Raw genomic sequence first — 25,548 nt, forward strand, 5'->3', positions numbered from 1 at the left:
CTCTGCATAGTCCTTGAGTATGTAAGTACCAAGTTTCATTGAAATGTAAATTAGGTAATTATATGTACTGATATTACCATAAAAATTATCAGGTCTTTGCAGTGTCATGACATCTATGTACCAAGTTTCATTGAAATGTGATGATTAGTACTTGAGATATCAGTGGAAAAACGGAAAATTGACTAATCATTATGCAAATTAGGTAATTAGCATCCACAGATTATTACCAAAAACTAATCAAAACCTACCATTTGTTCAGAGCATCTATGTACCAAGTTTCATCAAAATGCAATGAGTGGTTGTTTAGATATCAGTGGAACAGTCATGGAACCACTAAAAAATAGCTAATTATCATGCAAATTAGTTAATTAATATGCACGGATTTTACCAAAAACTAATCAAATCTGCGCATATGTTCAGAGCATCTATGTACCAAGTTTCATCAAAATCCAATAAGTGGTTCTTTAGATATCAGTGGAACAGTCATAGAACAGCTAAAAAATAGCTAATTATCATGCTAATTAGGTAATTAACGAGCCTGGATTTTTACCAAAACCTAATCAAAACCTAGCATTAGTTCAGAGCATCTATGTACCAAGTTTCATCAAAATCCAATGAGTGGTTGTTTAGATATCAGTGGAACAGTCATGGAACCACTAAAAAAATAGCTAATTATCATGCAAATTAGGTAATTAATATGCACGGATTTTTACCAAAAACTAATCAAATCTGCACATATGTTCAGAGCATCTATGTACCAAGTTTCATCAAAATCCAATGAGTGGTTCTTTAGATATCAGTGGAACAGTCATAGAACAGCTAAAAATTAGCTAATTATCATCCAAATTAGGTAATTAACGAGCATGGAATTTTACCAAAACCTAATCAAATCTGCGCATTGGCCCAGAGCATCTATGCACCAAGTTTCATCAAAAACCGATGTATGGTTCTTGAGATAGCAGTGGAACAGTCGGACACACATACACACATACATGGGTTGACATGGGAGTCAAAAATGACAAGTCATTGAAAATGACACAGTCCTCGTTTGAAAGTTCTCTTTGTGCTCGTCACATTAAAGCAAAGGGGTTGTCGCGAGCGTGCCCTTGAAACTAGAGTTCCAAGTGGTGTATACAACAGATTTTTTTATTTACATCAAAATACGTGTTCCGTGTAGTAGTAATATGGCCAAAAATAAAAACAGCCGTTATTCGGCCATCTTTGATCTGATTATGAAACACACTGATATGTATGATGTATGTGCCAAATACGAATGAAAATGGTACATAAATTGTGGAAGTAGTAAGGCCAAAAAGTCAGATGGCTGTCAATCAGCCTTCCTTGACCAGATTTTGAAACAAATTGTCATGGACATGCATCCTGACATGTATAAAGTACATGTATGTGCCAAATTTGAATGAAAACTGACCAAAAACAAAAGAAGTACCAAGTTTGAATGACAACTGACAAAGCATGTCCAAAATACAACATTTTCAAAAAACAAGATGGCTGCCGGTCAGCCATTTTGAATCGAATCGCTAAACCACTGCATGTGCATATGTACCACATAAGGTACTAGCCACATGCAAAGAATGAACGGAATCGGTCCCAGGATTCTGAAATATGAATTTGGACAGACTGACGAACGGACACACGGATGGACTGGGACATGTATCCTAACATGTATGATCTATGTACTTTGTCCGAACGGGGACTAAAAATGTGTGAACACATTTGGGTCTATCCGATATGCAAACATATGAGATTACCTTAAATCTTAGACTGTACTTCGTGTAGTGTGAAACTACTAATATTTCCCATTATATAATTATCTCCCATTATGTGCTTGTATATGTGCAGTAACATGCTCAGTAGTGCAAAATTTGCATTTGTCTTGAACTGCCTTAAGGTAGCGAGAAGGGTTTTGTAACGTTTTTGAATAAAACATTCTCTGTCTGTTGTCTCGTTCAGAACAGTAATTAGGTTATATATTTCAAAAGACTAAGTATAGAGGTACAAGTTTGCACAAACTGGACAGTCATTGTTTACATAATTATCACGTGACATCAAAAATGACGAACCTTGTAAAAATGACTAAGTCTGCGATTGCGAGAGCAGACTGCGGAATTTCCTGGTGAAATTTACGTCATGCATTGTCCATAATCAAGTCCATTGAAATGTGTCCCTGGTAATCAAAAGACCTATTATTCCGATTTCTATGCAGGTTTGTTTTTTTGTCCCCAAATTATTTCATACTTGGCACCTTTAACAGACAATTATTCTGTGACAAAGCATTTTCTTCAAAAACCCAGACATATTTCGCACCATCATTATCTTTTGAACGATAACTGTGAGTTTGAATGTCCTAGTCCGAACTCACTTGATTTGGTGGCGGTCCCAATGAGTCGTACCCAGTCAAAACTTCAACTCGAGAAAAACGCGAAAAACAGTTTTGGTTAATAAAACACTGTAGATTTGCTGCATTATTATAAATATACACTAAAAATGGTCAAACATATTAACCTCTGATATCATGGAACTCATAAAGAGTGTCAGATAATGAATAATTTCAAGCTCGAGCGTGAAAAATGAAGAAAACTGCTGGCATTTGGGTCCGTACTCCAGGAACGTTCGGGTTTCCATTGTTATGCAAACGAACAACGAGGGATAATCCTCTGACAAACATTACTGTCCCACTGTACACGCTGACATTTTACAAACAAGCTAATCCTTCAAGTGTCTCTGATAAGAAATCTAACAGAACGGTTTTCATGGTAAAACAAAATGGGTGATGTTTAAAAAAAAAAATTGCTGTTTCAGAGTGTGACACTGAGTGGCAGATTTTTCTTTGCCTCGTCTGTCAACGCTTTCTTTTCTTCGCCATTGCGTTAGAAAAAATGGTATTAGTAAAATAGAATATTGACTTTAATAAAAATAAAACGATTTAAAAGAAAGTTGCGCAAAGTTACAATACTTATTTCGCACAATCTCTCGCCCGCTTCCGCTTTCCAATCACCCTTTTCTCTCGCTTTTGCGACCGCTTGTTGAATTCAACCGGACAATTTCCGCCTTATTTTCGACCGCGCAAACCCCGAAATATCAACATTTGGCTTGGACTGAATATTTTATTTTAAACAATATTATGACGTGAAATGCAAAATGTATTTTAACACAAGTACGACATGGTTGTCTGGGTTTTCTTTCCTGATTGTCGAGTCTTTGCGATGTGTTTTGTATAATTATTGAAGCTAAATGGCAGTTCCATGCATGGGCTGAGTGAAAGGAAATAATTCTAAGCCTGAAATAAAACCTAATATTACACCTCTTTGTGTATTTGTTAATTTTACATATGTTTTTCATGACAGTATGTCTCTAAATATCTAGAAAAATCTCGTCTTTCGTTGATAATTTCGATTGTTTGGAGTGTCTGTCGACCGTGTCCCAATAATTTGTTTGAAATGTCGATCCCAGTTGGTTTCTCCATACTGAGTTTAGGAAGGGCGTCGATCAACACAATCAGCCGAAACATGACAAACATTGACCCTTATTATTCATGGGGACCATGTCCGTAATTTGTGACCTGAAACCCCAAACAATTAAACAAGTATTATTATTATAATATATATTTTATTTTACATCGCAAAAATACAACAGAGCTAGAGTTGTTCGTGGTGAAACAGCCGCATTGAAGACGATGCAACATCAACTAGCCATTTCTTACCTTGAATAAAAAATAAAACAAGCAGCCTGTCGGCTGAGATAGCTCCGCTGTTAGCAATGCACATGGCAATTAAAGAACAGAAGATATCATTAGAAAATGAACAAATCTGAGAGAGGTCCACATGTAGTACCTATATGTATAATATATCAAAGCAATTGGACTTGCGGTTTTCAACAAGAAGTCGAAAATATCACTTTTTACGAAAAATTACAAAAATATTTATCAAAATTAGAGAATTAAAGATATCATCATGAAATGAACAAATCTGAGAGAGGTCCACATGTAGTACCTATATATGTAATATCAAAGCAATTGGACTTGCGGTTTTCAACAAGAAGTCGAAAATATCACTTTTTACCAAAAATTACAAAAATATTCACCGAAATTAGAGAATTAAAGATATCATTACAAAATGAACAAATCTGAGAGAGGTCCACATGTAGTACCTATATATGTAATATCAAAGCAATTGGACTTGCGGTTTTCAACAAGAAGTCGAAAATATCACTTTTTACCAAAAATTACAAAAATATTCACCAAAATTAGAGAATTAAAGATATCATTACAAAATGAACAAATCTGAGAGAGGTCCACATGTAGTACCTATATATGTAATATCAAAGCAATTGGACTTGCGGTTTTCAACAAGAGGTCGAAAATATCACTTTTTACCAAAAATTACAAAAATATTCACCAAAATTAGAGAATTGAAGATATCATTACAAAATGAACAAATCTGAGAGAGGTCGACATGTAGTACCTATATATGTAAATATCAAAGCAATTGGACTTGCGGTTTTCAACAAGAAGTCGAAAATATCACTTTTTACCAAAAATGACAAAAATATTCACCAAAATTAGAGAATTAAAGATATCATTACAAAATGAACAAATCTGAGAGAGGTCCACATGTAGTACCTATATATGTAATATCAAAGCAATTGCACTTGCGGTTTTCAACAAGAAGTCGAAAATATCACTTTTTACTAAAAATGACAAAAATATTCACCAAAATTAGAGAATTGAAGATATCATCATGAAATGAACAAATCTGAGAGAGGTCTACCCAAAGTACATATACACCAAGTATCAAAGCATTCAGGCTTGTAGTTTTCAAGAAGAAGTCGAAAAAGTAAAACATTGACACGGACGACGACGACGGACAATCACTCATATGATAAGCTCCGCTCGACAAAGTCGACAGCGGAGCTAAAAATTCGACGAAGAGCATCAGGGAAAATATTAATAATCATTCTTATCAATCGCTTGCTTTATTTTATTTTTTTACATTTGTTGGCAACTTCGGCGCTAAAAAAGATTGAAAATGTGGGTGTGGTTCTTTTGTGAGGTCCTGTTGATAATACGGACAAATATGGTTCCGTGACCCAGGTCGTGCACCGATCATGTGACTTTCAGCCAATCAATGATGTTGTAACAAAGCATATTTGACGCTAATTGAAGGGTCGTCGTACCCTCCAATTTCCGGCGTCGATTCACATAGTGTTTTTGTGCTGTGACGGGCTTCAAAATTATTCGCTGAAAAAAATTGGTATATTTTGACAAACAAGTGGAATTTGACCTCAGTTCAAAAAGACAAGTCATTGTCAATGACACGTCCCCGTTCCGTTCACATATACATTCAAAGCAGATCATGACCGAAATGCACCTGCATATGTACAACACATTGTACTAAATCTGAAAAAAATCAATCCATGCATGACTGAGATCCGATTCCAGAATTGTGAAAATACGTGATTTTGATGCATTTTCGGCCTTAAAATGGCCATCATTCAGCTACTGTTAAGCGGATCATGAAACAAGTGCACATATCTATTTGTGACATGATGTACCATGTGTGTATGAAGTTTGAACTTGATAAATCCAGACATGTCTTGGATACGGATCCGGAACTGAATTCTTTAAAACAAAATGGCCGCCAGTCAGCCATTTCGAACTTGATCCGAAAAAAAAAATGACGTGCATCAAGGTCCTATTATGTTTAATGTATGTACCAAATTTTAACAAAATCCGTCCATGCATAACTGAGATCCAGGTTCTGAATGGTGAAAATATGCGATTTCAATGCATTTTCGGCCTTAAAGCGGCCGCCATTTGGCTATCGTTAATGAGATCATGAAACAAATGCACATACATATTTGTGACATGATGTACCTTGTGTGTGTGAAGTTTGAACTTGATCAATCCAGACATGTCTCAGATACGGATCCAGAACTGAATTCTTTAAAACAAAATGGCCACCAGTCGGCCATTTCAAACTTGATCCGAAAAAAAAAATGACGTGCATCAAGGTCCTATTATGTTTAATGTATGTACCAAATTTGAACAAAATCCATCTGTGCATAACTGAGATCCGGGTCTGGAATGGTGAAAATGTGCAATTTTGATGCATTTTCGGCCTTAAAATGGCTGCTATTCGGCTATCGTTAATCGGATCATGAAAAAAATGCATGTGCATATGTCTCATATAATGTGTGATGTATGAGTGAAGTTTGAACTTAATCGGTCCATGCATGTTCGAGATACAGGTGATCACGGACGGACGCACGGACGCACACAGGGCAAAACATAAGTCCCCGTTTTCGGACTACGTCCGAACGGGGACTAAAAATACTAGGCTGAGATACATTAGAGTCCACGGCGAATCAGTTTTCTCTGCAAGTTGGGAAATAAAGTAAACCAGAGTAGGGTCGATGATTTTCAGCCCTGAAGGACTTCCATGTGAATCCTGAGTTTCGAATTTTTCATCGACTGGCCACCAAATCTTTATGGCTACAACTAAATTTGACACATTTTTTTAAAGCCTAATAAATCATTCATACATGTCAAGCTCTGTTTGATTTTTTGTGGGAACACTTTTACGGTATAGACTGAACTCATTCAATGACCGCGACTTATTTTTGAAAATTGAATCTCAAATTTTACCAGACCGGTCGACGTGGATTTGGTATTGTTGTTTTTGGAATTAATCATTAACATTTCCTCGTTTCTCTGCTCTGTCAAAATGAGTTACCTATGCTTTTTTCACCGTAACTGTCTCCTTAAAATAATAAAAATTACATCTAGAACAAGCACCCAAAACACGTAACAAGAGGTCCCAGTTCAGTTGCTTTCACGATACAAGTGTCATACAACTATTAGATTTGAAGTGTCGTTTAGAATTTAATAACAGTTAATACTAGTTGTATGTTCACACTTTACTATCAAAACCACCATTTTGACCACTCACTGGCATGTGCCAGTGATCAGTGTTTGGGCGAGCGGTCGGTGTTTCAATGAGCGAGCGAACGAAAAAAAAAAACGCGATTAAAATGCGGTCGGTTTCCGGTCGGACAAGGCCGCGTGGTCGGAAATTAAGCGATAAGCGGTCGATGTAAAAGCGGAAGGTTGGGCGAAATGAGTACTGTATGACCATGTTTCTCCGACAAAGTCTCGACTGACAATAATGCTGACAATGGACGTTAGATAAACACGCATTGTTTGCAACTGGAAGCTTATCACCCGTTATATCAGAATCGTCAACAAAAGAGTATACAGATAAGATGTTATCATTTAATTCCTTCCAAAGATAAACACTATGCAAATATCCACGAAACAGCAGTTGTAGTCTTTTCTGCTAGCGTTTTAAAACACTAATTTAAGCAACGTTATTTCGCAATTTCAATCTTTTGTAAACCTGGGATGATGTAACAAGGTCTAAAGTAACAGTTTTATCAATTTTTGAAAAATCAAGAAAAAAGTGAAAATTTCCCTTCTCGCTACCTTAATGTAGTGGTATCAGTGACTCATTGTAGTTCAAAATGATCCTTCTCAGATATACAACATATGTTTTATATACTTACTTAATACTGAGGTCAGTACATGGAGCTTCCTGAGTTGCTTGCACTGGGACGGTCTCCCTGTATGGACTGCAGATACCATTATGGGGATTGTCTCCTAGTATATTTTTTTCTGACTCCTCTATTGGAATAGACAACTGAGGAGAATCCCCTTGGGTGATCCGGCTATATTCATGCTACAAATAAATAAAACATAGTTGAAAACTATTATTGTTAATCAGTCTGCCAAGTTTCACTGATATCTGCTGCAGAATTTCTGAGAAAATGCTGGAGACGGAAAATGAACAAAACCTGAATTATAAAGTCCCCTTTTCAGGCTGAGCCTGAATGGGGACTAATTCGAAAAGTCCTTTATACTATGTTCTCATCTACTCTCAGTGAACAGCACTGTAATCATACTATTATAAAAACAAAATAATAATGAAAGTAATTGTATTTACCGAATTTTTCTCAGTGGAAGGTTGTGTATCCTGTACTTGTGCTGTACTTGATGCTTGCTGGTATGTGCCTTCCAAGTAGGGCTTTAACGTTTCAATCATTTTCTCACAATCAGCTATTAGGTAGTTAATTTGCAACAATTTAATGATTCCATCTATATTTAGCAAAAAAACTAAATTTGAGATTTTGACATGAAATGAACAAATCTGAGAGAGAACCATCCAAGATACTTGCATATCAAACTTGAAAATATTCCGACTTGCAGTTTCGAAGAAGTTGAAATTGTAAAGCCGACGCCAACGCCGACGATGACTGACAAACAGTAATTTACATAATCAACAAAAAATAAACAAATTACCGGTACCATTAACAAACGATTTTTAAAATGTTAGAACCCCATTTAAACAAATGGTAATCTGTTGATTTTTGTATTCGAGATATAAAAGTATTCACCTGATAATGCTAAGAAGGCTTCTACTTTTTCATTATCCTGTGTTGAGACAAGCAAAAATAATATTTTTCCAGCAGCCAGGGGAAAAAAATTGAAGAGTCATTTATGTAACAGTGCCATGCAAATGTGTCAAAATAAAATCGAACTGCATGCAGTTGAATCATGAATCAAAATAAACCACCATTTCTGACTATCATCCAGACTCAGAATGCAAGCACAGAATGCAGAATGCAAGCAAACTGTATTTTAGACTTAATTGAATACGAGACATTATAGCTTAAATCCATGCCATATATACTTCACAATCAGCATGTGAAAAAACTTGAATTATCAACATTACAAATTTTAACAAATAGAACATTGCTATATATTGTGTCAAAATATTACCAGTTGGACTTTCAAAATTTAGTCTCTCAAACAGTGGAAATATTCATTCAGTCAGGTTCAAGCGGGTATCTAACTTTTGGCATCTTAAACTGCCATATCAGCAGTGTTCCCTCCAAGTGTTCCCTTCTTGCTTAATTGACCTCACAAAATTAAGCAGTCAAATCTCATCATTTGTACAATTTTATGCTTAATGTCGAACATTTATAAAATTAATATATAGTCAGAGAGACACAAAGTCCACTACCGCTTTACGGAGCTGAAATAGAATATGATGACGTGATGTACACAAATTTGGAGTGAAAGTTTAACTTTTTCTCAGTATTCCATAATCTAATATTTATGAGTATTTGGAATATTTAATTTTCTTGTGGGTACAATGTGTACATTTGTGGATGGAATGATTAAAAGTGTAGGTTCTTTCTCATACTAGAACTGTACTGTGTACCAGTAGAATATTTCTGATAGTGTAGCCATTAAACCCCTCAAATGCAAACAGTCTTCCTTAAAAATTATGATTAATATTTATTTATTTTATAAAATTTTAACTTATTGCCGTAACAATACTACAAAAACCAACAAGATTTGTGACCTTCAAAGGTCATGAATGAAACTAATTCTGTAGTAATGGTCTGAAGTTGATACCAACATGTTGATCTGACAGATAACTACGATCAGGTTTTTCCAGCCTAAAAACAATAATTCAGAATTCATCAATGTTGTTCTCAACATGCATTTGCACAGCAGAGAAGATGTTTTTTTCCAGTCCTACGCTATTCAAAATATTAGATGTGGTGACATGCATTTTGTGTGAAAATCTTATATACAGCCCAACAATATTTAGATATGTATCTGGGTGTAGCACTTTACTGTGATTGAAAAATACATCCCAAACGAGCAGTATTGCCGTTTAGCTAATTCAATACTAAGAGCTAAATAAAAACAAGCAGCCTGTCAGCTGAGATAGCTCCGCTGTTAGCAATGCACATTTCAATTAAAGAACTGAAAATATCATTAGAAAATGAACAATTTGTATAGTATCAAAGCAATTGCTGTTTTCAACAAGAATTCGAAAAGATCACTTTTCACCAAAAATATTCAAAATTAGATAATTGAAGATATCACCACAAAATGAACAAATATGAGAGAGGTCCACATGCAGTACCTATATATGTACCAGTAATATCAAAGCAATTGGACTTCAAGCAATTTAACAAAAAGTCGAAAATATCACTTTTTACCAAAAATTACAAAATTGAAGATACCATCATATCTTTCAGTACATGTAGTTTTTTAAGTTGATCAAACGCATGTTCCAAGACTACTCTGACCTTTGATTCAACTGCATCTTCCTGTTCTCTGAGTGAACTTAGTCCTTCCTCAATCTCAGTAGAAGATCTTTGTTCTTCCATCTATTATTAAAATATGAAGCAGAAACAGTGTCACTAACACAAAAACTCTGGCCACACTATTACATGTATTAATATCCATTTAATTAACATAAGTCTAATATTGTGATACGGCAGGATTATTTTGTCAGTAGTCAGAATATGAAAAGTGTGGGAAGAGGTTATCCTTTTCACCACCAAAATTACTCTCCCAAATTTGTCTGCACTTTTTCCTTATATTCTGGAAATGAACCACGATTTGGAGCCAACATTTTTTGCTCAAACAAGCAGCCTGTCTGGTGAGATACAATGTAGCTCCGCTGTTAGCAATGCACATTCCAATTAAGGATGAGACCCAGGTTCGTGGTATATTTTTGAACATTTTTTTTGTGCATATTTTCAAATGTTGCAAGGTTGTCTTCACACTAGTAAAACAAGCCATGCATGGCACAGTCCCCGTTAGATATCAAATTTAAGATATATAGTTTTTTTATAGTAATATAGCTGAAATATAAACATGTCAGGAATATGATTTAGATGATTGTTTAATATTAAAATGATTGACATTTGTATCTGATTGTCAAACAAGTACTTGTCCATATTGGAACAGCATTAATTAAAACAAAATCAGCCATTTTGAATACATTTATATATCTATAACATGATGTATAAGGAATATATAAAATTTGAACATAATCAGTCAAAGCATGTCAGAGATATGGCTCTAGAAGCCCAATCATTAAAACAAAATGGCCCCCAGTCAGCCATTTTGAATCTGATTTGAAAAAATAAAATGATGTGCATCAGGAACTTGTAATGTCTAATCGGTGTTTTATTATTGTTTGAACAAAATCCATCTGTAAATGCCAGAAATGCTTGATATTTAATGATTTTTTAGCTGTGTGTCTATGACATGATGTATAATGAATATTTAAAATTTGAACATAATCAGTCAAAGCAAGTCAGAGATATGGCACGAGAACCACATTCAGTAAAACAAAATGGACGCCAGTCGGCCATTTTGAATCTTATCTGAAAAACAAAATTATTTGCATCAAGGTCTCATAATCTCTAATGTATATACCAAGTTTGAACAAAATCCATCTGTAAACAGCCGAGAAATGCTTGAATATGGACCTGCATCTTGGAAATGCCTGGACCAATCACAATCAAACTTCACACATACATGATATTATACATATGCACATCAATTTGTTTCACGATCTGATTCAAGATGGCCAAATGGCGGCCATTTTTGTGCTAAAAAATCAAGCATTTCTCGGCTGTTTACAGATGGATTTTGTTCAAACTTGGTATATACATTAGACATTATGGGACCTTGATGCAAATAATTTTGTTTTTCAGAATGGATTAAAAATGGCTGACTGGCGGCCATTTTGTTTTAATGATTGGGCTTCTAGACCCATATCTCCGACTTGTTTTGACTGATAATATTTTCAAATTTTAAATATTCATTATACATCATGTCATAGATAAACAGATATATTGGTTTGATGATCCTATTCCAAATGTTGGTCATTTTTGTGCTAAAAAATCATCAAATATCAAGCATTTATGGGTGGATTTTCTTTCAAACTTGGTACATACATTAGACATTATGGGTTCCTGATGCTCGTCATTTTATTTTTCAGATTGAATTCAAAATGGCTGACTGGCAGCCATTTTGTTTTAATGATTGGGTTTCTAGAGCCATATCTCTTAAGGGGTGATCTCATATTCAAACACCTGGGTCAAACCTGGGTTTACCCGATCTGCCCTATTCAGACCTACTAGACCTAAAATATGCAAATTAGTAGTAGGTTTGAACCTAACCTCTGGATTAACTGCCCATTAACGCCCCCACTGAAAACAAACAACAGAGAACAAAGAAGACAGACCTAGGGAAACCTATGTTTTTCTTACAATACTGTTTCAGCCTGGTTTCAGTGGGAAAAAAAATATGATGTATACTATGGAGCTCCATGTTCATACTGAGTGTTATATTTTGAAGTGTTAAGAATTACAGCAGCGATTTTTTTTTCTTTGCAAGTCTTGTACATGTAAATGCTAATAAAAACAAAACTTGCATTTGTTTCACAAATCTATTTACATCATGTCATTTATAAGTGTGATGAAAATTATATTCATTTATTTCTGTGATTGGTAATAATAATCAGTTTCCCACAACTTACATTTTGGTACAAGTCAATACAATTGTTATTGTTATTCAATATCTGGAATTAATTACAGACGTGATGGTTTGTTATATTTTGTCATTAAATGTGAATCAAGTGATACCATAAACCCTCTCTATTGTGATATATATGGTAAATTAATGTTTGAAACAGAACAGGGAAAAGATGCACTAGAATTTTAATGAGCAGTTTCTTAGGATAAATTACTTATGTTATATATATATATATATATATATTTGGCATAGTCAGTAAAATATGTTTATCCATGGAGCGAACTGGTACATTTTGTCCGCAAAAAGTATGGTCAGTTTTGTGTCCATGTCAGTTCATAAATTCATAGAACACATTTTTTGGTTAAGTTTGTAGAGTCTGTGAGACTGCGAGTTATCAAAATATGATGAAAGTATTAAATCGATAATGGCAACATTGTTTTCTACGAAGGCATCTGAAAACCACAGTCCCTCTATCACTGTGCTAAAACAAAAGTCGGGGCTAATGCTACGACTCCGGCGCTGCGACCACCGTAACATTGTCAGCTGACGGCATTGCGGGGAAATTACGGGTATTTACCGCTGCCGATATCTTACTTTTCTGTGACAAAATGCACACATTTCGAATCCCCGGTTAATTAAAAATAAACGATTATTTTAGAAAATACATCGAAGCACAGTGCCTTGAGGGACTGTGGGCGAAGTAAGCAGCGAGATGTTGTTTTAAACACCGCAGAAAATCATGCACTCAACGCAGCCATCTTGGTTACCTCAATCAGAATTCCCCCTTGTCACCCAGCATGCATCGATTGCGATATCGCAACGTGCACTGTGTCGCCTTGGGCGACGGTTTTAGGTACAAGGCACTCTATGAATAAGGTATTTTCAGAGGTCAGGGTTCGTTTTTTTATAAGCAGTCTCGTCTGCAGATGAATAGCCGTAAATAATCAGCGCGAGTCCATTTAATTTTCTGTTTTGATACTTTGTGTCACTGGAAATTGAATAAGAAAAACTGCAAATAATCGATGTGCAGCAAATCGAAATAAATTTTCATGGCGTACGCTGCATTTGTTTTTCCGGATTTTGCGATGCCGCACTCCTGAAAGAACTGTTTGAAAATTGAACGCGCAACAGTAGTAAAGGCTTGAACACAGTAGCGTAAGTCTCAAGTGCAACTTTGTATCAACAAATGTTCGTCTTTTGATACTTATTAGCTGTCAGAGACACATATCAATTGTCCAGCCCAATGAAAAGTCTGATTCACGTCCTCTGCTCCATTTGCGATTCGAGCATAACAGTTTATCAAAACAAAACAATTTATTCAGCACGCTGTTCACCGATATATAAAAGAGTGTTTTTTTATGCAAGGCACATGGTAAAATGACTACTGTACACCAATAAATCGACACATTTTAGAGACAACTATCTAGTCTTCAAAAAGAAATGTAAACTCTGTCAATCCTAAAAATAAACAACAGCTTGAATGAGGTGTGAATGAGATCGGTTCGAACCGCAGTTTTATGCAAATTCGTGCGGTCGTCCTGAACCGCACTGCCTATTGTTTAAACTTCCAAACCGCAAAACTGGGTTTTGTTCGGGCGGTTTGGGTTTTCGTAGGTTTGACCCGCATGTTTTAATATGAGATCACCCCTAAATGCTTTGACTTATTATATTTAAATTTTATATATTCATTATACATCATGTTATATATATACATGTATTCAAAATGGCTGATTTTGAATGCTGTTCCAGAGCAATATCTTTCAATATGGTCAAGTACTTGTTTGACGATCAGATACAAATGTCAATCATTTTAATGTTAAAAAATTATATTCCTGACATGATTATATTCCAGCTATATTACTATAAACAAAACTATATATCTTAAATTTGATAACTAACGGGGACTGTGCCATGCATGGCTTGTTTGAACAATAGATTTACATGTTTAATTTACGGAAGAGCATACACCACCAATAAAGCAAATACGACAAGAGTTGGCAGAGCCATAGAGTATTTAATGGATTGGCAAACAGGCAGAAAAGCAATTTCAAAGACTTTGACTTTGTTTTAATGAAAACTTGAAGTATACATGAAGGTACGTATCATTATTTATTTATTGTGGAAACTCAATTTTTAACTGAAGTAATCAAACTAAATTAACTAATCATGTTAGAAATGACTGCTGTTCAACTCCGAACGTTTAATTGTTACTATGACAATCAACCAATTAGAGAAAAACAGTTGACAATGACTAAATGCATCACAGCCAAATCGCTGTTTAATTGAAATAAAAAAAATCAAAGAAAACAGAGAACTCTAAGACAGGAAGCGAAACATGAACGATGTAGTCGAACAACAGGCATTACGGCAGCCATGTCTGTTTCACATCGATCAATACAGTATTACCCATGATGCACTATTCCCACAAGGTGGGTATGTGTAAGTTCATAGCCAAGCGTACTGCGGTCAAGAACAAGGTAAGAAATTCTGTGACGAGACCATCCCGATTTGCCATCGATTTCCGGGTTCGGTGCGATCTCCATGCACTTTTTGACCTTTCATAAGTAAAATACTTTACAATTTACTCCAGAAAAACAATTTTCTTGGTACATTCCTACATTCTTGCATACTAATGAGGAATTCAAACACATTCCAAGCTGAACAATTTTTCGGACTAATAACAGAGCTGGTCAATCCTTTCCCAGCAACAATAAGCAATCCAGAACTATTTTTATTTTGGATGACCAAAGATATTTTTAGGTTTTTAACTTTATTGCGGCAGTGCTCGTGCGCAACTTTAAAGGAATTCTGCATGGCTTCCTGTTGTGAATTGCAGACATGACTTCACGAGCTAAGACTGTCAAGATATATCATAATTGCACAACCTTTGAACTCTTGTTTTGTCACTTTTGACCTCAAATTTTGGTCAGATTGCTGGGAAGATTTTCCCAATTTTTTTCTTCAAACAATTTTTGAGAGTAACTCCCTACAGTACAGTTTGTGAGTAACTTAATATTTATCTTGTTTTGGAAATCATCATACATAAAAAATATGCAGACTAATCTATTTAACTTGACGTATTTTGAGAAACTAGTAGTTTTCAAAAATCAAAAATGTCAGAGTACGATGTTTTAAAACCCAGATTTTTTAAATAACTGAGTGGAACAAAAAGTACACCATCATTCACAATATACATTTTTTCAGTCTGTCACCAGCATACAAATTTGAGATTCGGCATAATATTCTCTGCCTTTGGAACCTATATACCGTACTCGATGCCCGGGCAAGCAAGCGCCCAACCCCCATTTATGTGCAATTTTTATATTTGGGGTCACAACAGATCGTACTTCGACATCGATAATTCACTTCTGCATTGCATTATCGGAAAGTCTTCGGGAATTTCCGAAGAATTGCGTCAGTCAAAACACAGCATTCTGACTAGTTAATAACCAACTTGACCCATTAGGTCAAAGGACGCTGCTGTTGGGTCAAATCTGCAAATGCATCATGGCGGAAAGTGATTTTCATCAAGAGTTTGTGTACGATCCAACAACTTCGTCAGTGGCAATAATATGACAATTTTGACTTCGACTGTGTTCCAACAGACTCAAATGTTTTTAATTCCGTAAATTATGGTGGTACGTAATTAATATTGTAATAAAATGTGCGTATTTTTTGTGATCATTTCTGTTTCTTCATTGTGAAAATCAATGACGACGCAACTAATTTAGTAATTTGATTTTCCCTCAAAGACGTAATCTGTCACTTGATGAGTCAATATTTTCATTTGCACTCTTTTTTCAAGAGGGGTGCTCGGGTAAGCGCCCACCCCTAAAAAATCATGATTTTCTGAGTTGAGGCCCCTGGGCGCTAACACGGTCGAGTACGGTAAAACTTTATAACCAAAAATTAGGCTGGTGACAACATACTTTTTTTAAGTCAAAATTCTTATATTTCTCAGAAGTACAATTTATTGGAAAAGTATTCTGGGTATTTGCATTCATGAGTAGACTTCTACCTTAAAATATTTACTACACGCGTTTAATAATCGTGACGTTAAAATGTTTAGCAAGCATGAGAGTTAATTTATGCATGTACATGTACATGTACAGAGCTAGCTTAGAGTAGTAAATATCATACAATTTTGTAAAAAATAAAATGCTTGTGATACTGATGAACAAAAAACGAAACACTGAAATTTATTTTTTTGGGTCCATAGTACTAAGAAGAATACAACTTGGCAACTGATACTTGATTCATAATAATTTCCTTACATTTGCCTGTTGCACAATTTTTTTTTTTATATACAAGTAATTGATACAAATACTTTTGTCAGTTGACTAAGTGGTATTAATTTCCACTACTGTATTATGTTCTTTAATAAGTGCTTTATTCAATAACTAATTTACACCAATAAATGGACAAACATGATCATTATTTCAATGCTAAAATCGTGCTCTGTATGAGAATTAGACGTCTCCAACTTATTGAAGGGGCAGTTTACCTGACAGGTATTTTAATTAGTTAATTAGGAAACCAAGATGATCTCCCTTGTCCACAAAACTATATATTTTCGGAAAGCTGAATTTTAAAATATTGTTACCATTTTTTTGAAATATGCACAAAAATGTGCTTTTTTGGTCAAAAGTGATTTAAAAAAAATAGCTTCTAAACCATGCTTCCGTTTCCTGTCAAAATTGATTTACTGGTACATCTGTTTACTATGAAGAAAGTGCCATCTTGAAAACTGTCTACCAGTTGTCAATTTTGCAGGGCAGCAGCTCAAATTTCACTACTTCAAGTTTATGCATAAATTAACACCCAGGCTAGTTGTCTGTACGATTGTTGTAACACTGACCAACCAAAAGCAATGTCCCGATGGCGTTTTGAAGATAAACACATTGTCAATCATTTGTAAAAGTTTCAAAACAAAAGGTCGATCCCGTCATTTCCTTTTTCCACCATGTTTTTTTTATTATTTATGTATGACCTTGCTAAATCTTGCTGAGCATTCAAAAGAGAGAATGTTTGCACCTGTTATCTATATTTTAAAATCGTCTTTTGAGTATGTTCCACTACTCGCAATTCTACAAAATTTTAACAGCCTATAGCCAAGACTGTTTGGATAATTAAATGCAAAAAAAAAAATTCACTCCCAAGTGCTCACGAACCTGCATCTCTACCTTAATAAACAACAAATCCACTACTCATCATCGGTCAACATAACAAAAGCGACTTTGTTGAACCATATGACTACAGAATATACTGAATGCTCTAAGCAATATACTCAATGATATAGGCAACTCCTTTATTATCCCCCTTATGTTGGATTTATGTAACCATTGATGCACAGTGGTTGGCTGGCTAGGTATTGCACAATACAATGGTCAGTTACAGAGAAATTAACGTGCACTGCTCGCTTTCTTGTGAATAATAACTCACATTGTCATCATGGGAAAACCAACTGGTAGAATAAGCTAATAGTCAGATAAAAGGTCTGTATTACACACTACACGCTCTTCGACTCAACCACAACAGTATTTTACTTGTGTATGCGTTCTGAGTGAAGTCATCAGGAGAACATGGGTGTAGAATTTATTTCTCAGTACTACAAATACAATTGAGTGACACTTTGCAACATTACACTTGTGTACCTTCATGGGGGGGGGGGGAACTACAGTCCTACTCGTGTTCTCCTGATCCCTCGTTTGAGGCAAAGGATTTCATCCTGCTCCCCATTTCAGGGTCTGTTAGCCATTTGTCGGCCTTTCCCCTCTTATCTCTTGATGGCTACCTCAGACCACCTTTTCGGCTTAGCAGGTCATCCTTTGACTACAGGGATCCGACTCGCCTGTGGGATGGGAGAGAAGCCCCCTTGCCCAATTTATTTATTTATGTTTTTATGTGAGTATTAGTTTATAGCTTTGTAATTTTAGTCTTTGTTCGAGTTTATTAGGTTTTAGCTCTGTAATTTTATTTTAGTTTATATCTTGATTGACTGCCTTGTCTTTGCTGGTATACAGTGTACCATCTCTGTCGTATCTGCGTACCAGGTGCGGGCAGCCTCGTTTTGAGTACATGTGTTATTTGCTTGAGTCATATTTTTAAAAAATTTCATTGCAATACTTTACCTATTTGTAGTTTTTTTTACAAATTGTGCATTACATTGTGGGGAAAAAAAATCATACACGCAGAAGACATTTGCATTGAACTAACAAAACTTTGAAAACTCAATTCATACCACGTTTCAGCGGCTGCATATAATAGAGCATTTGCTCTATGAGTAGCACATGTGCATGAATGGTCAATCAAAAAGTCACAAGTTAGGAGCTAGCATACAATAAATGCGATTTTATATGTACACTGATATTAGAATTTCAAGCAAAACAAGGTGCATCTCATGAAATGCATGAAACCTGGAAGTTTAAAAATCATGTGATTGCAGTAGAATTAATAGATATTGAGAATCTTTCTTTAAGTTTTTAGTTGATTCTTCTGTATGGCTATGTACGTAAAAACTCAAAAATTTTGATCGGTTTTAAATATTTTGGGTTGAAAATCATGTTTACATGAGTACAAAATTAAGGTGTATTTTCAAACTGTCGAATTTTTCAGAATAGAAATCAGCAAATAAAAAAAAAAGGAATGTCAGACACGCAGTGAATAGTACCAGTATGTTTTTGTAATACATGCAGTTCCAGTGGCTTTGCTTTCTGAGAAAAAAATTTGGGCTCTGCACCTGAAAAAAAAGAAAGAAAATAAGAACATTTCGTCCAAAGTAAGCAGAGGTTGTAGCATATGTGCTCCCATTGGCTGTTTAATTAAAAAAGATATTTGTGTACCGTCTTTTCAGTACGAAAAAATATTACTTAATAAATTTATAACAGCCAGAAAGAAATTGCAGTTCACACTGTACTATTTTAAACATGTTCTACCAAAGTCTAGGATGAACTAATTCACCAGTCTGTTTCCACTCTACAAAGTTGTCAAATTAATATTCACAGGATTCTGCAAAAATAAAATATTAAGAATGTGCAAAAAGCCAGAGTACTTGTGTTTTCAATGTCATTAAAATCTGGCAAGGGATATGCCGAAAATTTCACTTGAGCTGAACCAAATGGATGCCAAGCTATCAAAAGAAATAAAAAAATACTATTGAGAAAAATACCAAAAAAAACATTTAATATAAAAGGAGATAGAAGTGCATAAAAAACTAATCAGCAGAGGTAGTGATCATGTAACCTAAGTGTATGTCAAATTTCCTTTGAACTGGATTGCAGCGTTCATTCTAGAAAATTGTCTCAGATTGGCTGCTAATTTGCATACTAATTATCATATTGTAGTTGTATTAAAATAATTTATAAAATAATATCCGGAGTTTTGAAAAAAAAATTATGACTATTAAGTCATCAACATCATTAAAATTGAAGATTACGTGAATTTGACCCCCTCCCTAATATTGTATCACACATTCCTTAAAAACATGGCCGCCGTTAAATCCATCTCAGTCGAGGTCTGTAATTTATTTTCCTGCTCATAATGGAGATAAATTATGGCAGCTAAACATTGAAAATGCCACCCTGACTTCAAGTACCGAAATAAATAGCTGATTGGGAAAATGTGTCTGTGTTGACAGAGGTATGATTTATCGATAAACTTCAACACTGCATGGAACATGGAGGTCCCGGTCACGAGTGCAATAACGCACTCGGGTATCATATTTACTTCAAATGTAATTTAAAAGTGATGATAGATTCATTGATATTGAATAACAGTACTTCTCAATTTCTTCATTGCTTTCAAGCAGTCACAGTTGGCCAAACTTGACTTGTGTTTTCTCGATAATTATAGTGTAATATGTCGTCACGAAACCAGAAATAGCAATCGTGCATAACAGAATCACGATCAGCGTGTTCTAAACTTTTACGTTTTTATTATTCCAGTATTTTATATGCCAAAGGTTATTCCCAAGCCTCTTAAATGACGAGATAAACTTTCGATTTACACGTTTCATAACCAGTTCTTGAACTGATAGCAGGACTGTTTTTCTAGCAAAGTGTGACACTGTGCGATCGCTAGTTTCTCACTAAAGTCAGAACACAAAAGGATAAATCAAAGTTAATAATAAATACCATAAGCACAGTTTCTTACCTTTGAGATAGAATTTAATCTATATAAAGCCTTATGCAAAGAATAGATACAGTCCCGGAATACAATGTCCTCAGACGAAATCGACGCCGATTTCCTCAGCGATTAGACTGGCGCATGTGCGATACGGTATGCCAGTTCTCTTGCGAGATGTCGTTAAAACGCAAATTTCAGCATTTTTACTAGTAAAATGTTGAAAATCACAGAAAAACACAATGAAACTTTGGCGAATCAAAAAAATACTTGGCGTGCATATGTATGGCATTGAGAATTACATATGCACCAAGTTGGAAAACATTGGACAGAGCATATCAAAGTTATAAGAGGTAAAAGACAGACGATCGTACGGACGGATGGAACCCAATCTATAAGCCTTCGGCAGACTTCGTCTGCGAAGGCTAAATAACGATGCCAAAACCACGTTGGTCCACAGGTGGTCTGATAAAAATTTGACATTCAATTTTTAAAATTAAGTCACGATCAGTATGTACTGGAAAAGTATCCAACAAAAAATATTTTTGACTAAAAAACAGCCACATGCTCTGAACAAACAGAACAGAGCTTGACATACATGAATAATTTATTAGGCTTCAGAACAAAATGTGTCAAATTTAGTTATAGCCATAAATATTTGGTGGCCAGTTGATGGACAATTTGAAAATCAGGATTCACACGAAATTCCTTCAGGGCAGAAAATCATTGATACTACCCTGGTTTACCTTATTTCACAACTTGCAAAGATCAAAGAAAGCTTAGAAAGAACTTGTGCTGAGAGTATTGGAGACACATTAAAAATTAAGGATGCTGTACACGTTTTTGGTATTCATTTTCTAAACTGATATTTTTATATAAAATATTTACTGAACCACACAAAGCTATATATTGATGCAAAGCCTATTTCACACTGGATATGAAATCGACAAGATAGTGTGTGTATGGACATGTATAGTCATATGATCTCTGTGTAAACACAGAAAGCCATTTTCGGTAAAAAAATAATTGAACCAATGAATAAACGAATTTAGTGGAACATTGGCGACAAAACAGTTTTTCAGACGACGCTCACCACCATTCCGTGTTGATTGAGATATATATCTACATGATAGTTGAAGAAATAATAATTTAGCTATCTTGAAAAAACAATGCGATCTGGTTCTTTCCTGTATTCAGAAATTAGAAAGTAATTTCAAACCAAATGGGAAAATAGAAAAACCCCAGCGCCGCTTGAGAGGAAACATATCGAAGAGTGTCTGCGCGAAAAATTAGTACAATGCGTCCACTAGAACTCAAGATCAAAGGCCTGCAGTTGCCGTGAATCGCTGTTTTGTTTAACCGGGAAAACGGCAAAAACAACTTAGCAGCAACATATTGTCGGCTAACTCAAAATACACATGTCCCTTTGATCAAAACAAACTCGTAACGAGTATCTGTCTGTCATAATCTCGCAGATGTGTGAATATACGTGGTCACAATTGGTTATAAAGTACGAAATTATGCTCCTGAATCCAATAGGAAACACTGTTTCACTGCGTGACAAAGCCGCGCTAAAATGACGTCATGATTTACATATTCATTATTAAGTTGTGGGAGGAGACACTCCTTTTTCTGGAAGACTCATTACCACACATTGCCCTCCATGGAAGGTCATTCTCTTGCTCCGCTGCTGAACCAATAACCGTGGCTGAACGCACCACCAGAGTCAACTACATGTAGTTTTCTTTTCAAGATTTTTTTTTTTTTACTACACAAGATGTCTCGACGAAGATGTATATTATCTGATTTCAATGGCAATGAGGGGGAGATAAGTCACAGCGAGTGCTGAACTGAATTGGGAGATGCGATTGCTTGGGTTTAAAGTTGTCTGTTGATCGGACGGTGAATTTTCAGTTCGTTTGTTCCGTTATTATTTTGTAGATTTGTAAAATAACTTGTTCGCCATAAATCGTGTTTTTCGTTTTTTATTTCCCAAAACTGTTGTGACAAAATTAGTGTGATGTTCTTTTTTCCCATCTTCAATGCGTAACACATAGTACTGCTTGTCTCAGGCTTTACGTGTGGCCAAGTCCGGGCCAAGTGTTACACTTCTGACTGATTGTGGTCGGAGTTCATGACACGTAATTTGGTCACGAAAACTAAGTCTGCCATGTGCTCAAATTTTCTACCTTCTGTTTATACCTTCATGGTCTGATCGATTAAATTGTGGAAGGTACTAACGTTTGTACCTTCCATGATTAAATTTTCATAATAATCGCTTTACATACTGTCGACGTTCTTCTCAAAATTTCCTTGGATTAGTTTTCTTTCGTCACTGTCATAGTCTACCCCAAGACGGTTTCATAGTCGACTGCTTGAAGAGCGAGAAATTCAACGAAATTAAATTTGTGGACGATCGTAAATGGAATACGTGTAATTTGTACCTCGGACTACTAATACTTGTATTACTAGTCTAAGCTTGTACTGAATGCAAGAGACTGTTTATATTTGCTATGGGTGGTGACTATTATGCAAATTATCTGTCACTTATGTAATTGGCTGATTAATTAAAACATAGCTTTCAAAACTATGACATGTGCTTTTGTTTTTAATTAACAAAAATATATTTTTACACCCTATAAAAACATCCAATTTACTTTTTTTTTTACTGAGTGTTTGCTCCTTGTAGTCCAGCATTGAAAAATACAAAAAAGTAAAATTTAGGGTTTCAAAGCAAAAAAACGTGTACAGCATCCTTAATTAAAAATTTAAGATTTGCTTTCAAACGAGAAGCTTGGCAACTAATTTTTGTTACAACATCATTGATTGGCTGAAAGTCACCTGATCGGAGCACGACCTGGGTCACAGAACCATATTTGTTCGTATTATCAACGGGACTTTGCGAGAGAACCACGCTCATATTTTCAACCATTTTTAGCACGGAAGTTGCCAACAAATGTCGAAAAACTTGTGAATTTTATGGATTTGAATAAAATAAAGCTAGCGATTGGTAAGAATGGTTATTAATATATTCTCTGATGGTCTTCGAATTTTTTTTTGATTTCAAGGGAAGAAATGGTTAGTTGTTTCACCTCAAACAACTCCAATTCTGTTGCAATTTCACAATGTAAAATAAAATATACACATGTATATTAATAATACTTGTTTAATCATTTTGGTTTTCAGCCCACAAATTAAGGGACATAATCCCCATGAATTACGGTCAATGTGAATGCCGGACGTCGGGACCAACACCCATCCTAAACTCAGTATGGAGAAACCAACGAGGATCGATATTCCAAACAAATTATTGGGAAACTGTCGACAGACATTTCAAACAATTAAAATTATCAACGAAAGACGAGATTTTTCTAGACATTTACAAACATACTGTCATGATAAACGTATGTAAAATTGACAAATACACAAAGAGGTGTAATATTATGTTTTATTTTAGGCTTAGAAATATTTTCTTTCACTTTTTCAGCTTGTCTTCGCCTTGGGGGAAAACAACAATAAGTATACAAACCATAAACACATTGCGAAGACTCAACAATCAGGAAAGAAAACCTAGACAACTAGTTGTACTTGTGTTAAAATACATTTTTCACATCAGAATATTGTTTAAAATAAAATATTCAATCCAAGCCAAATCGAGGTGCATATAATTATAGATAGTTCAAACAAAAAGACAATTATAAGACAATGTGAACCTCAGAAATTTTCTGTCCAAATTTTAAATGCGAGCGGATGGTGATATTTCGGGGTTTGCGTGATCGAAAATAAGGTGGAAATTGTCCGGTCGAATTCAACAAGCAGTCACAAAAACGATCGAAAAAAAAGACAGAAAAATTCTATTATAATAAACAAAATATTACCCGTGCAGATATGCACAACTACCTGGGTATAAACATAAGCCAAACAAAATTTAGCAGATAAAGCAGTCAGAGCAATGTATGCATTGAAACGGTTCCTACCACCAGGAACAAATTGTAGAACTTTCATTCATCTTTTTAAGGTAGAGATGCAGTTTATTTGGCTTGCTTTTTAATTGAGTAATTAGACAATGAAGATGGTATTATATATCCAACATGTTATATATTTTCTGAAAGCTTATTATACAAATTTTGTAAAACTTGTCTTTATTTTAAATATCCAGAATGCGTTTTTGATTTTGGGTCAAAAATATGCTTTTTTGGACAAAAGTGGTTTAAAAAAAATTAGCTTAAAAACTTCAAGTCCATTTGTGGGTAAAATTACATCACTGGATACCTTGGTATACTACTAATTCAAATGTGTCCACTCATCTCTCTAACGGCTTTCAAAGTCGCACAGCATGACCTCAAAGTTCACTCTTTTCTATTTTTGCATAATTTATATATCCATGTTAATTGCAGACTTGTTTTTTTTTGTTCCACTCGCCGTAATAAACTGTCCGGACGCATTTTGAAGGGGAAACACCTTGTCAATAATGTGTGAAATTTTCGAGGCAAATGACCAAAGCGTCTATCAGCTATTTTAATTTAAAACCCAAGAATTCACCAAAAATAGAAGACGAGAAAAAGGCTAATTTGCATACTTGCGCGTTAAACTGGGAATTACTGCTTTGTCATACTTTGTCATACTTTCTAGACTATTGAAATTGAAAGTTAACGTATAGACATATACATTTTATGTAAAATCGTTGGACCAGAACAACTGCTCTTGAATATATAAATCAGAAACACGTCATTCATACCAGTGTTTTGGTGGGGTCGGTAAAAACACGTGTCAATGCCCAGTAAACATTACGTCATCTCATGAATTATTAAACAGGGGGCGGTCCTAGGAAGGTGACCTTTTATCACGATCAAAACATCATGGCTTCTCTTCGATGTATTTTCAATAAAAAATCTACGAGTATTTCAGAGCCTATGGTTTACCGTGAAGAGTACAAAGTGGGATATTAAATTAGTTATCCTTGATGATTTTTACGTAGTATTGAGAACCAACTCCAGGAA

General features: G+C 35.1%; 1 protein-coding gene and 1 long non-coding RNA gene across 2 annotated transcripts in view; both read right to left on the minus strand.

Moving 5' to 3' along the window:
* LOC146737954 (eukaryotic translation initiation factor 2-alpha kinase 3-like) overlaps positions 1-8,127 on the minus strand; it is a 33,848-nt gene extending 25,721 nt beyond the window's left edge. The window contains exons 1-2 of the mRNA XM_085504351.1: positions 8,019-8,127; positions 7,582-7,754 (exon numbers count right to left, since the gene is read on the minus strand). Coding sequence (XP_085360477.1) covers positions 7,582-7,754; positions 8,019-8,117 — 272 coding nt within the window. The 5' untranslated portion in view covers positions 8,118-8,127. The remainder of the gene's footprint in view (positions 1-7,581; positions 7,755-8,018) is intronic.
* Positions 8,128-10,183: 2,056 nt separating this feature from the next.
* Positions 10,184-25,548, minus strand: part of LOC146737955 (uncharacterized) — a 41,541-nt gene continuing 26,176 nt past the window's right edge. Inside the window, exon 3 of the long non-coding RNA XR_014930717.1 lies at positions 10,184-10,263. This is a non-coding gene — a long non-coding RNA (uncharacterized LOC146737955). The remainder of the gene's footprint in view (positions 10,264-25,548) is intronic.

The sequence above is a fragment of the Saccoglossus kowalevskii genome, chromosome 10, assembly GCF_978046115.1.
Source record: "Saccoglossus kowalevskii chromosome 10, keSacKowa6.1, whole genome shotgun sequence".
Taxonomy (NCBI): domain Eukaryota; kingdom Metazoa; phylum Hemichordata; class Enteropneusta; family Harrimaniidae; genus Saccoglossus; species Saccoglossus kowalevskii.